Below are 15,193 nucleotides of genomic sequence, written 5' to 3'. Positions count from 1 at the left end.
GCAGGAACGGGAGGAGTCTCTCGGCATGAGGTTCGCTTTGCGCTTCATAACAAAGCTGCTCGATATCTATCTGGAGAGCAATCCATTGTTTTGACTTCAACAGTAGCAGACGTTTTTCGCTTTCGGGTAACAGTCTGTTTTTCTAACATGTGTTCTGACTTTGGCTTTTACACTTCATTAATTACCTTTCTGGCAAACATTGAGCTTCGTGGTTGAAGGCTCAAATGCAATGTTTTGTTGCACTTTGGGTCAAAGACCAGGAAGGTTAGTAACACATGAAGGTAAACAATTTTAACAGCGAGCTCAGAGACAAACACACCAGGATGGACATTCCAAGGCCATTGGAAACTGTTAAAAGTTGGCGCATATTACTCTTAAAAAAACAGCCTGTCATCTTGCGCTGTAGAACGTATGAGCATCATTAAATATTCTAACCAGTGGTACCTTGACAAGTGGAATGCCAGTTGCAGCATACATTGAAAAGCTTTTTTCATGTCAAAAACATTTTCACAACAATAGTTAACAACATATACAAAACAGTTTGAAATGTCCTGAAAAAAAAGTAAAATAGACCGGGAGGAATGATAAGCCCAACACAAAATAAAGTAGCATACATTTTCTTTTCTTCAAAAGATTACTTTGTGTCTACGTTATCAGCCGAGTAGAAAGAAAGCAAGAGGGTGTATGTGAACACTCTTTTGGGCAGCACGTACTTCATAGCATCAGTCTGATAACTATTGCTAGCAGTGCAAAAAGGTGCTAAAAACATGAGTTTAATTCAACAAATTCACATTAAAGTGACAGTATTATCTTCAAACCACGGTGCTCTTACTAGTCAAGAAAAAAAGGTCAGCGTGACTTTCCAGCTGTTGTTTATTCAATAGGTCTCTCCATCTTCTAACAGAAACTTCAATAGAAATCCTATGCCTGCTGTAATACCTACAGGCATGAAAATATCTAACCTTTAGGAAAAATTCACAGTTTTATGGTCAAAAAGGGGACCTACATGAATTGTTTAGATCTGAGTAAAACATGTTTTGAGGTGGGGGTATTATGAGATTTTCCAGAGTGAATCAGGTGTTTGAAGTGGTGAATTAAAAGCGGTGTAGTTTGCGCTGGCAGAAGTACTCTATTTATTTGTGTGTAATGCGCATTTGATTTTATCTCGCATCTCTCTATTTTTATTTACAGTACAAAAGATGACTATTATGGAGAATGGAGAAAATAGAAAGTTGCCCTGAAAGATATAAATAAACGCAAAAAGCACAACTAAGGAAACAACTCTTTGTTGTATCTGACAATAAATCATACTTTGAATGACATTATCCGAATACATTGTACATTTTATGTTGGTATTTGTTCATAGTTTTCAATAAATAGTTTGAATGACTATTTCTCAGCTCATACCAAGTATTGAAAGTGACAAATGTTGTTGAATATTCAAACAAAATTTAATACCAATTTTATTTAAATAGGGGTGCGCGTGATACACATACGGTAATTCCTTCACACTCTTTTCACCTTTTTTAGTACTAAACCATTTTCATGCATGATCCTAGTTTTGTCCGCTTTCTTTTTGTTTGTGGTGGGTGACTTGAAATAGGTGGAAAATTATAATACATCAGTCTCCAACTGAAAGTTCCTCTCTGAAACAATTTAACTACACTTTGTACGCTATCTCTTAATCGCAAACACACTTTCATATCACCGACACAGGCACGTCGGGCCGAGTTAGCAGAGCTATCGCACTAATGTTCCTGCATTAGTGGCTCCGCCCTCGGTCGCTTATCCAAATAGAAGGCGCAGGGTTGGTAGCGGGAAGGGAAGTGGAAGGAACAGGGTTTGTAGGAACAAAAGCAATTGTCGTAGACGGCTGCATCTGTGACTTAATAATAATCAGCAAAAAAGACAATACCTAAAATCCGTCAAATTTCCAAATATCGGTGCCGATAATCGGCCCGCATGATAATTGGTTCGACCTATAATAAGTACAGACTGTTAATGCTTCAAAACTTTAGGTAGGTGGGTGTTTGGATCCTTTAACCACTAGGGTCGTAGGGACACCATTTCCTATGGTGTGTTTTGGGCGAGTACTGCTTAGCTAACTTTATTCTTTCTTCAAAAAGATGAAGTGCCTTCTTAATCGTCGGGACAGAGAGGAATGACGTTTCAAGCACTGCCATGATGACACAAATTATGTGATCGGGTCACTAGAAACATCAGAGGCTAAAAAGTTCTTCAATGTTCATGCAAAAGTTCAGTCTTCTTGTACTAAAATGTTATTTTACATGCAAAGTGCCCTTGTGTTAATGGAAAGCGTTGTTTCGATATTCTAGGTATCTAAATATATATTAAAAAAGCACCAAAGTGAAAGTTCTGCTTGAAAGGGCATCCTTTCACAAACAGACGTTTTTCTCAGAGGAAACTTTCCAATCTATCCATTATCTGCACCGCTTATCCTCAGTACGGTCAACTGTTTTTTCTTGCACAATGGTAAAAGTTAGAAGCATATTTTTTTTCTAATGAAAGATGAGGGTTTAAACTTTCTTTTTATATGTCCTATTCTTATAGGGGCGGCAGTAGCTCAGGAGGTAGAGCGATCGTTTTAGGATTAAGGGATCCCAGTCCGAATCCTGGCTTATTCGTGTTACATGTCGAAGTGTCCTTGTGTAAGACTCTGAACCCCCAATACCCCCAATAAGCAGGTTAGCGCCTTACATGGCTGCACTGATCACGGCCGCTATTGGGAAATGTGAAGCACAATGTAAAGCGCTTTGGGAAGTCATTGACTTGAAAAGCGCTATATAAATGCAGATCATTTCATTTCATTATATAGCTACAGAACTAAATTCTCTGTAGCCCTTATAAATGAGTCATAATGGCAATAATTGGCTGGCACCAACACTTCCCATTTGAGAGAAACGTCTGGCACTGAATAAATTAGTCTACGAAAACATTTTCTGAGAAAAAGATTTTGCATAGTCCTTCTTTGGCCACTCCCACACACATACGAACGTGGTGCTGGTTTTTGCATGAAAGACGATCGAGTCTGTCCAAACCTGTTTAAGTTTCCCTGCTTTGTGAAACAGTGTTTCTCTCAGTTTAGGGTTAACAAAGTTAGGGCGCTTACTAAACCTCCTTTGTTAAACAGACACCTGGTGGAGCCTGCACTTGTCGGTATAAACACGATACTTTTAGTTTTTGTGGCCAATGAAGTCTGCTCCAAACACTCCTAATCTCACACGAGATGAAAGCCCGCATGTTAGTTGAGGAGAACCCCAGGATATTGCCACTTTCGTCTGCTGGCACTTGTCCCAAAAATAAACCGGTTTAGCAGCTTCTCATCCCCTTAAATGTTTGAGAATAACCACTTGCTTCAGGCTGCGTGTAGCAGGGAATGAAAAAAAAAACTAGAACGTAGGAACAGGAAGGAAGACGTGAAAACAAGATTAGAGGTTAGACAAAACACAGGACCACTTCCTCTCCAGTCGACAGGCATCCATGCCACATTCTTAGGTCCATAACTTTTTGGGGCTGAGGTCACAAAATAACCTTAATTCTACCAACACAAAGGTGCACACTGCAGATCCTCTTGAGGCTCACATACGGAATTGATCAAGCGCTTGCATTCCAATGCTCCCTGATAAATGACCAACAGGGCAGATTATTGCTGGAGAATGCTATTGCTTCAAAACAAACTTGGAAACGCTTATGTAACAGAGTGATTTGGGCTATTGAGAACAGATGTGGTTATGTATGATAAAAGCTTTGGTGTCAAGTCTTAAAATAGTTGAATGTGCGTGTTGGTTCTAGTCCAGACATATTGTAACACTTGTGTCATTTCACCACACTTGACATGGTGACAAACATGCCGGTGTTGTCATATTGTTTTTGATTAATCGTCAAATCGTGAGTTTTGTCACTTTGTAGGTCCCTATGAAGTACATTCATTTTTCCTTTTTTTTCCCAAGATATATTAGTATTGGTTAACCCTGAAATGTTGGTCTTATATTTACAAATTCTTTGCAAATTTTTGTCTGTGTTTTTGGTCTCAATAAAAGTGATTACTTTGGAGGTTGATTGTTTTATATTTTAGAAAATAATGATAGAAAATGTTATCAATTTTTTGGGGGGGTAAACCTATTTTCTGCAATGGAAATTTAACTATAATTGTGTTTTAGAACTCATGTTGTGAAATAAGAACAATTTTGGTTTTCCAATGATTTGAAGAAACAATCGCCAGCGTAAACGTTTCTTTAGGCTTCCCTAATTTGAGTTTTTAACAAAATGATTTAGACAGAGACATTAAGCTGATGTAATGACCTCACCTCTGTACCTGTTTCTTTTTTGATGTAGCAGTAGTGGTCTTTTAGCGTGTATCTTTGTTCATGTCTGGAAAAATAGCCAAATGGTGACATACATTAGATTTTTATAATTGAGTAAATATTTTAGTGAGGCATTGTGTCCCCTGACTCTTCTTGTAAACAGGAAGCACTGAGAGCTCTAGACTATTTAGCACCAGCTCAAGTCAGTCTGTTTCATAGCTAAAATCTTCATTTCCCTAATTTTCAACTAGACTCAATCATCCTCAGACTTCTGCTGTGCACTAACCGCAATACGTGATGTAATCGGCAAAAACATCCCTTATATGGTGACTGGCTGTTTCCAAGTCGCTGCTCTGTCCAAAGTCAACTTTGAGTTCTGTGATTGCGATGTAAACCGATCAACAACGAGAGTTTCAAGTTACGTCCAGGGAAGAATTTGAGTTTTGAGGCTCTGAGAGCGGGGAGGCGCTCAGAGACCTCCCCAAGGAAAAGTGATAAAGCATTGGCAGGAAAGGCCTGGTGAATGACATAATTCCAAATATCCTATTCTTAGCCTGTTTACTGTGTTGCACAAAAACTGAAGCGCTTGTTTGGATTTGGGACATCAACTTCTGACACCTTGTTAACAAATCAGAGTAGGTGAAGGTTATGAAACTGTATGTAGCATTTGTTGCTCTTCACTTTTACACTCTTAAAAGGATTAGAAGTGTGGAGTCAGAGGTTATCTGGGCCTGCCAACGATCTGCGTTTGAGCAATCTACTCACACTTTGCTTTGCATCTCTGCCGGTTTCTCAACATTGCTCCTCTTTCCTCGTTTACTTTTTCTCTTAGAGCTTGGATGAACTGGACGATGACGACGGTGTAGAGAAGGACGAACGGGATGAGGTAGAAGAGCTGCTAGTCCAGGCCAACACCTTCCAGAATGAGGCTATGTCGGCGGACTTAGCCACTGGACTTGTTGCGGTGAGAGAGAATTGAGAACTCTAGACTTTCTAGGGAAATGGGATCAGTTTTAAGGTTATTTATTCTACATACATCACTGTGACATTTAGTAGTTTAGAAATATGTGGCCAAATTCAAATCATTCCTACAACTAGTTGATTGTTTTGACTACATTGCAATTGTAAAAAGTATCCTCTAGCCCAGACCTGGGCACTCCGGTCCTGGAAGGCCATACGTCCTGGCAGATTTTGAAGTTTGCTCTTCTTTAACTCAGGTGATACAAATTATAACCTCGTTAGCAACCTAGCAAGTGCTCGTTAACGATACTGGTGATTGGAATCACCTGTATTGGATCAGAGAAACCTCAAAAATCATGCAGAACATACGGCCCTCCAGGACCGGAGTGCCCAGGTCTGACATTGTCTAAAGTGATACTTTGTCACCTTATCTTATTTGTGGCCTTTTCGGAGCCTTTTGGCACTCTACAGTCCATGTGACTTGTCGCATGATGTGACATATTTTAGAACAACACCTGTCTAAAAAAGCTTGTGAAATAACTTAGTCCTGGTTAGGCAACACAATTTCTGTAAAATTTTGAATTAGACAATGCAAGCAATTACCTGACATTGCCGAGCATTCTACCTGGATGAGGTTGTTGGGGCAGTGGTTTGTTGAAATGTGTGCATAGGAAACAATTGCATCAATCAACGTGTTGGTTCTGATGAAGATTAAATTCAACTGCCTCGAGTGGTTGGTGGTCAGCAGCTGCAGTACGCAATTTAGCCACTAGAGGGCTTCAGAGACCCCACTACAGCAGACCCCATAAAAGGCGTTTATCGATTGTGTTAGTATTTATTTGGGGGTACCTTGACACAAAACCTAGCTTAAAGACAAACTGTAAAGTTTCATGAAAATCATTTCAGCTTCTTTGGAGCCTATAATTCACAAACACACACCCACATACAAATGTGGATTTATATAAAAAGTCAGATTAAGAAGATCTCGAGATAACAAGCAAACTATAATCCTGATCAATCATTGGCTTTGGATTGATATTATGGTTGTTTTTTTCTAAAACTGGATATTAAAGTCTTTAAAATGCATTTAGTTACCCTCATAGCTTAGGTTTCAACTAGACGTTGGCTCAATCTTATTACCTCCTTTTACCCACCCAATTCGTCTTGTTAACCCTTTTCCTTCAACTTCCACCTCTCTCTGATGGCAAGGGAATAAATCCTGTAGGGATTAGAAACGTAGTTCCTGCTTACCAAGTCATCGCTTCGAGCTCTGTTTGACATAGATAGATAGATAGATAGATAGATAGATAGATACTTTATTCATCCCCGAAGGGAAATTCACTTCTCATGATGTAACATGGGATTTATGTTGATTTCTTTTTTTTTTTTCTTAATTGCTTTCTATATAATTTTAAACACTCATGACTGCATATAAACTTACACACACCTGCTGATTGTGTTTGTATTTTATACCTTTTATTATCGTTTTACCCATTTTTACCTTTATTTATAATATTGCAACTATTGCTGCTGTTTGGAACATTTCACTGTATGTTGTCAAGTCAAGTCACATTTATTTGTATAGCCCTTAATCACAAAAATGTCTCAAAGGACTGCACAGGATTACAATTACACCATCACCTGATCTTAAACCAACATGCGGGCAAGGAAAAACTCGAAACCTCAGCGTGAGGAAAAAGGAAACCTTGAGAAGGGGCCTCACAAGTGGTAATCCCTCTTCCAGGATGACTGGGGAACTTATATGTCAGTTTTTTTACTTCAGTATTGGCAAGGTCACTTTCACTTCTATTGAGTATTATCTCAAGTTAGTATTGTCCTGTACATCTGCACTTTATTGATGTCAATGTCTGCCCGTGGGAGGGTGTGAAAAACAATTTTGATTCCTTGTAAAACTCATCTGAGAAGTTGACAAATACATTGACTTCTACTTCTTTAAGTTTACTAAGAATTATTGCATACAGGCAGCTTAAGTAATCAAATTAAGCCAAAATAACTAACCATAAATTAGTTGATAATAAATATATGCAGGTGAGTAATTAATGAAAACAAATGGATACATTTAATACTAAGAAGCAAATTGCAGCACTTAGTTCGATGTAAACTTTTTTTCTGGCATTTTTTTTTTTCAGATACAGTGGAACCTCGGTTTTCGAACGCCTCTCAGTTCGAACAAATCGGTGTCCGACGAAATTTTGGGGAAATTCTTGCTTCGCTGTTCTGTCAAAAAATCGGAGTTCGAATGCTGGTAATGCGTGAGTGCGTACGCTAGGGTGCGATGCTGAGCAGCGTACGGGTGTTTTAGCCCCTTATTATGCCTCCGAAGAAAGTCAGTGCAAGCAGCAAAGTTGCTACAGGTGAAAAAACAAAAGTAGTGAGTACAACTATTGCATTTAAGAAAGAAATAATAGCCAAATATGAAGGAGGTGTGCGAGCGCCCTCTGCTGACCACGACAAAGGTAAGAAATCCTATTCAAACGATTACGATAACGCAAACGTACGATTAGCCTGGGTTAGCTTTAAGTTTACGTTAAACATTCAGGGTGTTGGAACGGAGCCCAACATTGAGGGTGTTTGAACGGAAACCCCTTTCCAATGAACCGCTCACCACTTGTTGTGGAGACCCGGGTACTAAATGACTTGTAAACGACCTGATTTTTTTATTTTTACACGTTCATGTTAGGGGAATCTTTCGTACGGAAGATTACGATAACGCGAACGTACGATTAGCCTGGGTTAGCTTTATGTTTACATTAAACATTCATGGTAAACATTCAGGGTGTTGGAACGGATTAAAACGATTTACATTATTTTTAATGGGAAAAATGATTTCGGCGATCGAACAAATCTGTTTTCGAACAGGGTTCTGGAACGGATTATGGTCGAGAACCGAGGTTCCACTGTACAGTAATATCAGATCATCATGATATACCTTAGAGAAGGCTCAAAGAGACCCCAATAACCCCTTACAGTTGGCTTGATTTGTAAACCAAAAGACCAGGAGCCGCATACTTTGTTGCAACCTGAAAGAAGCTGTCAAAAGTAACAAATACTCAGTCGGTGATGAATCTCTGCTCTTTGCTCGGCCATCTGGAGGCATTGCGAGTCTGTCTGTTCCGCTATTGCAGTCACGGAAAGCCCCAACGCTGAGCAGATGTGACCAAGCAGACACTCCACTGTGTTAGGCTACATTCCTACTCCCATCGAAAAAGGGCAGAGCAGCCTTTGCTGGGCAACGTTCTAAGGTCACCAGATGAACTTGAAACAAGTTAGTGTAGCAAACGTACTTTCTTGGTTTTTCATTACAGGTTTAATTCTACTTATTCAGACTCCCATAAAAGTGCCATTAGTACTTTGGATACTGTAAATTAATTCTCCCCTAAAATTCATATTCATCCGAAAATACAAATATTATAGATTATTATTGTTAATTTGCATGCTTTTGTTACCTATTTGTTTATAAAAAGATACGCAATACTACACACAATAGATTTCTTTTAATTGACACGGTACATGCTGTGAATTCCCAATCATACAGCCACGATACGCCAACTAATAGCTGTTGCAAGGAGACTTACAAATAACTCAAATTGGGTCAAAAACAAACTAATCCTAAGGCTTGGATCAACTTGGTCCAAATTAAATCTAATTACTTTAGACAACAAAAACTAATATTTTGGCTTATTTTAACAAAATGATCTCGTTTATTAGAACTGTTCAACTAATTAATCATTTCCGTTTTGACCAAATTTGGGCTGTATTTAGTGAGTGCAATAATTAAAATATTAAATTTGAACGAATACACTGTTTTGAGTTTTTTTGGGATGTTTTCTGTCATGGGTCTTAGCAATACAGCAAGTAAGCTCCTATTCAACCGCCAGCAAGAAAACTCATCATCGATCGCCATAAATGCTGTTTGGCGTGACGCTTGAGTGCATCAGGGGGTGCGGCGCCGGCCGGTGCGTACAGAGGAATATTAAGAAGTCATCTGTGCCACCAACAGTTATCACTGGGATTTGTCTCAATGTATTTCCGTGGGCGTTTTGGGGGAAAATGGACTCCAAAAGGCGCAGGCGTGACAGTCAATGCTACCATTTATTTATTAGCCTCATAGTAACCTGGCTATGAGCACGTTATCTCTTCATACAGTATGTATTGAATCCCTTCTAATACTGCAATTTAATTTACCACACTCATGTGTTTTCTCTTTGTTTCTATTTCAGGAGAACCTGGCAAGATCTGTGAACAGCCGCACTAAGAGGTACATACATTTATCTACCTAACATCCTGATGCAAATACTTGTATTATTTTCTTTGTCCCCGGTGTTGTTGTTTTTTTTTCCCAATGGCCGCTTTAGCGTCAGTTGAGGGCGCCATCTGGACACGCTAACTCCGCTTGCACCGCCGCCCAACCATCTTATAAGGAGTGCAGGGAGCAATTGACGTGCAAGGAAAGGTTGGGGACAGACAAATGCGCCATTTCACCAGAGTCCAGATTGCTTTGACATTTGATAAAATGACGGCCGCCAAGTGGACAGTAATGGCACGCAAGAATCACAATATCAACAATCCAATATTATCAAATTTCTAGTGTCAGGCATTGTGTGGCAACACGATACCACATATGAGCAACTATTGATCAATCGGTTATCATTGCAAGCCCAAACTGTAATACATTGTGTGCAATGTGGTTCGTTCGCTTTAACACTGGACCACCAGTGGTTAAGATTTGAGTCAAAAAAATTATGAAAGACAGAGACAGAAAGGAGAAAGTCTTTCAACAAAATACTATACAAGCTATTTTGCACATTATATATATATATATATATAAGACGAGAGGTTATTCACACACAGGTGAAGAAGTAGAGAAACTGTTTAACGTATACCAATGCACTATGCATATCATTGTTTCTGGTACCATGAGTAAAAATAGTGTTATAATGAAATAAGCGCTAATGCCATTTTGTAGGTTATCTGTACCACTGGGGGTCTATTGGTAATTGTCGGTGCTGCCGCCGTTACGTTCTAGGTTTGAGTTTTTTTAATGCAAACAATATTTTGCTATTTCAATCAACAATACTTATCGGCTGATTAATCATTGCAATATTATATGCCATAAGTGTATAAAAAGACCAACAGTTACACAACAGCTCTTACTGTAGTCTCAATTTTATGCACCTTCTCGTCTGATGTGCCAAATGTATGAGAAATATATGACACAAGACAATTATTTTGGGGGTGAGCCTGATTATCCTGTGCAGAAATTGCGGTACTTGTTATTATTTCTGCAAATAACATTGTGTATACCTGTTTACCTATGTGACCCTGCCACCTGATAGCTATAGTGTGCACATGAAAAGAAACTTGAAACAAAACTTCTCTCCAAATTATGAACTCTTGTTGTTGACTTCTCAGGCGGTCTTACTCAATTTGCGGGTCTCACTCATACAAATCGAATCTCATAAGTTGGGTTTATCTTTGTTGCGGCATCAACGTTAACGCATGCTCGGCCTCCCCTTCGCATATCGCAAAGCGGCGCTCGAGCACAAAGCATTTCGATAAAGGCGATAAAGCCTGCTACGTTAAGAGAAACTCAAAGGAAAAAAAAAACCTTCCTTTCACCCGTTTTTGATTCAAACCTTTGATGAAATGAAATGGCTTCCGAGCTGCAGGTGCACTCATCATATTAATATGTGTGTTGTGCAGCTGCAGCAGCATGGAGGAGGAGAGCCGACATAGCCACGCCCACCACGGCAGAGACACCTTGTCCGGTAGTCTGGAAAAGAGGCTGGAGGAACTGGAAGAGGTACGACGTTTTATGTTTTTCAAAGTATTCGGCATAAGGGTGGGGAAAAATATTTGCACTATAGTAATATTTGGTGGTTCAAAATGCTTGAAATGCTTGCAATTATATAAAAAGCAATAGAAACATGTGGTTTCTAGGTATCAGTGCTGTTATCATGGGATCCTCTATTTATGGTCAATACCAATGCCCTCCTGTGGCCGTGTTCGTTTCAGAAAATTGGCAAATTATTTTATCACCATTAATCTTAGCTCGGTGGCCTTGGGGGTATACCCGTCCCTGCTTGGCATTCAGCATTAGGGGTTGGAATTGGGGGGTTTGGTCACCTAATGACTCCCAACACCTGAACCCCATCGAGAATTTGTGGGGTATAGTTAAGAAGAAGATGAAAGACACCAGACCTACAAATGCAAATGAGCTGAAGGCCGCTATCGAAGTATCCTGGGCATCAATAACACCTCAGCAATGCCACAGGCTGATTGCCTCCATGCCACGCCGGATTGATGCAGTAATCCGTGCAAAAGGATTCCCAACCAAGTACTGAGTGCATCAATGGACATTTTCAAATGTTTGATTTAGTTTTGCTGTTATAAAATTATTTTTTTACTTGGTCTGAGGAAGTATTCTAATATTTTGAGATAGGATTTTTGAGTTTTTTTCAGCTGTAAGCCAAAATCAGCAATATTCAAATAATAAAAGGCTTGAAATAGTTCAGTTGATGTGTAATGAATCCAGAATGTATGACATTTTTGTTTTTTTAATTGCATTACAGAAAATAAAGAACTTTATCTCAATATTCTAATTTTCTGAGACAGTCCAGTATATATATATATATATATATATATATATATATATATATATATATATATATATATATATATAATCTTATGGAATTTTTAAGACCATTATTTGAGGATTTACCGCTATTTGTTATGAACAAGAATTCGTTTGATGTTGATTGCTTATCAGTCGAGTATCTGTTTTGGTTACTAAGTAACTAATCAGCAAATGTTTTAGACTACACCAAAAAAGAAAAAAAAACCTCAAGTACGTTGGTCAGGATGAAAAGGGTTGGATATAGTAAAAATATTTGTTAATAAAACATAAACCACCCCATGTCTTCAAAGTTTTGACATTTGACATGTATTTATTTCATTTTGCTGTAAATAATATATACTTTGTAGAGAATCTGATGATGCACATATTGCTCAACTACATGTACAGTGTACTAGTGCTTCTCATCTAAAAAATAGACCCACCAAAACAAATGATCGCCTATTTTTTGTAAGTGAAACAGTATAATATTTTTTTCTTCTTTTTGTCTGATTCAATGATGATAAAATTCCCTTGATGGCCTGAGCATCTTTTGATCAGGCTCGGTTCGGGTCGGGGCGCGCTTGTTCAGACGAGCGCCCCATTGAACCTACGTCCAGGCTTCAAAGACAAGAGCTCCTTTTATGTGTCTAAGTCATATGGCGGTTCTGTTCTTAGTTTCAATGGAAACACAACGCAAACACGCTTGCATGCGATCAGAAGGACAGATTTCTAATGTGATGAAAAATAAATCTGAGTAATGTCCCGCAAAAGGACTACTTGAGGTGACGTCCTTGGGCCTTTTACCAGGAACTCGTCCTTGAGCGGCAGGAGAACAGCAGGCTTCTAAAGGTCCAACAGGAGAAAGATGACCTCATTGACAAGCTCAAAGAGGAGATGGAGCTCCTCTATCGGGTAAGCTTTGCCACTGGTCTCATGTATTGTCTGAAAGTTCTTCGAAGTTACATGCTGGCCGTGCGGGATTCAAAACAATCCCTCTGTTATTGACCATGAATACTGTTGGAAGGCACAGTTGGCTCTAGCCAGATTGCAACTTTCATCTGTAGGTTTTCGCTCCAAAGCAAATTAAATGGTTGAGCTGTGTCTGACAAGTGTTGCCATCTCAGAGTGAATTGTTAGCAGCACAGGACACAGTTGGTTCAGGCTCAATGACTCAACCATTTATAGGTGTAGGTGACTGCCTGAAGGGGCAGCAGATGGAATTCTAATGCTGTAGGTGTGTCCATCATATCAATGCCCTGTGCAATACTCAAGTTAACTGCCTAAATGGGATGCAAAATGCACTGTAAGTTGTAGCAGCCCATGTTGTCTCTTATCAGTAATTGATCATTAACATGAGACGGCATCCGGCAGGTGACTGCCAAAAAACCTGCATTGAGAAATCAAATGTGTGTGGGTGTGTCTACCAGAGTCTTGGACTGTAATGGATCATTGGCAGAAACGAGCAGAAACATGGTTGTTGCTAATTATTACCAACAGAAGGTAAATAAGCGAAACACTATGGAGTGTGGCTGCCTCAACTACAATCAGGGAGGGATTGAAATAACATTGTGTCACAGTATCGAGCACAAAGATAGGTAGAAAAAGGAATGACTAAGGGCAGGCCATTTTCCTTGGGCCTTGTTTGATCCAGAACAAAGACAACTCACACCCAAACTGGATTTGAGTTGGCGGGAGGGTTGCACTTAAACTTTCGCTTAGATTTGTTCTTCTCCCGGCATTTTATTTGAAGGAAATTTACATGACCTTGAACCCTCCACCCATTATTGAGGAATATATTGAGCCATGTGTCTTGTGAAGCCCAGAAAAAGCAAAAAAAGGACCATAGTAATGCGAGTAAATGATACTACGGAGAAGCCAAAAAGAACCGGTGGCCTCCGTGAAGTAAATGAGCCGGTATAACTGTATGAAATAGAATGTGGCCATTTCTGCTAAAGTTGGTTTGTTGCCCCACAAAATGTTTTGCAACGGGTGGGTTGGGACCCAAAAGTTGGTTGCGGGCCTTTGTCTTTGACTAGGGGTCATTTAAACTTCCAACAGTAGATCGCGATAATTCCCTGAAAATGCGGGTTGACACCAGACGTTTGACACCAGACGTTTCCCACCAACGAAAGTGCAATCAAGTTTGTTTCTATTTTATCTGTATAATAATATATTTTACTCTCTATGGATTAAGCAGCACAATCCATTCATTTTCAATTTTTTTCTCCATTTGGGCCGTGGCTTGTAATTAGGGTAAGATGGTGGATCTTTAGTGAAAATAAGTTCAGGACCACTGGGCTAGATGATTGTTGCCTAAACTGGTTGCAAAATTGATTTAACAATAAATTTGTTCTAGAAAAGGACATGATCGCGCTACAAGAAAGTGCTATATTCGGCCCATGCCTCGGCGCGCTGCTGAAAATATGAAGTTTTTTTTTTTTTTGCAGGACCTGGACGACATCGAAGATGAGAACGAGCAGCTGAAACAAGAGAACAAAACTCTGCTGAAGGTGGTTGGTCAGCTGACCAGGTAGAAGCAACTTTAGCCTGCCGACATCGGCGAATACATATTTAATGTAAATGTTTTTGTACATAGGACAATTTAGATGGGCATGAATGTATTGCGCTTTAAAAAAAGGATGTGTAGCTGCTTTTTAATGACCAGCTCACCATGCTTTGTACATCAATCATATCAATTTCTACGCTTTGCACATTTCTGTGATAAAAGAAAAAGAAAACTGCTGGTCAATGATCAGCAGTTTCAGGGAATTTGAATTGTGGTTTAGGTCTATGAGCCTTTCTGTGTCCAAAATGAACCCAGGGGCTTTGAATGCACCATGAAAGGGAACAATCTGCGCAATTTTCCCATGTCTTCATTTTTTTTCTTTTTTTTTTTTAGCTTTTAAGAAGGGTATCTTCTATTGAATTATGCATGTATATCTGTACAGAAGATGCAGTCGTTTAATAAAAGTTTGATTATCTCCCCTCAGTCGTCTCGCTTGTGTTCATAACAGCTAATTGGATGTGATGATAGCAAGACGCTCACTTACTAATGCATGGCGGCGGGTGGCGATAAACACACACTCACTCGCTTACACAAAACCAACTGTCAATCATCCGATTGGGGCCATCATCAAATCTGATCATGACAAAATGGCATCACGGCGCATAATCTGGAAATGGGTCTTTTATGAGTCGTTCTGCTTAAGAAGTTAAGTTGTGTATGTGCGTGGGGCGGATTAGCAACATTCACGGTCTACTGCCTCAACGG

At 39.4% G+C, this 15,193-nt stretch overlaps 1 protein-coding gene across 2 annotated transcripts in view; it reads left to right on the top strand.

Moving 5' to 3' along the window:
* The window catches only part of pawr (PRKC, apoptosis, WT1, regulator), a 44,453-nt gene extending 29,542 nt beyond the window's left edge, over positions 1-14,911 (top strand). The window contains exons 3-7 of one of the 2 annotated variants that reach the window (XM_088348048.1): positions 5,158-5,289; positions 9,527-9,564; positions 11,010-11,109; positions 12,730-12,834; positions 14,370-14,911. In XM_088348048.1, coding sequence (XP_088204174.1) covers positions 5,158-5,289; positions 9,527-9,564; positions 11,010-11,109; positions 12,730-12,834; positions 14,370-14,456 — 462 coding nt within the window. In that variant the 3' untranslated portion in view covers positions 14,457-14,911. The remainder of the gene's footprint in view (positions 1-5,157; positions 5,290-9,526; positions 9,565-11,009; positions 11,110-12,729; positions 12,835-14,369) is intronic. The other variant, XM_088348049.1, reaches the window with a different exon arrangement.
* Positions 14,912-15,193: the final 282 nt, after the last annotated feature.

Source organism: Urocampus carinirostris, chromosome 11, assembly GCF_059441175.1.
Source record: "Urocampus carinirostris isolate Australia breed hairy pipefish chromosome 11, RoL_Ucar_1.0, whole genome shotgun sequence".
Classification (NCBI taxonomy): domain Eukaryota; kingdom Metazoa; phylum Chordata; class Actinopteri; order Syngnathiformes; family Syngnathidae; genus Urocampus; species Urocampus carinirostris.
This window is presented reverse-complemented; position numbering and strand designations above follow the sequence as displayed.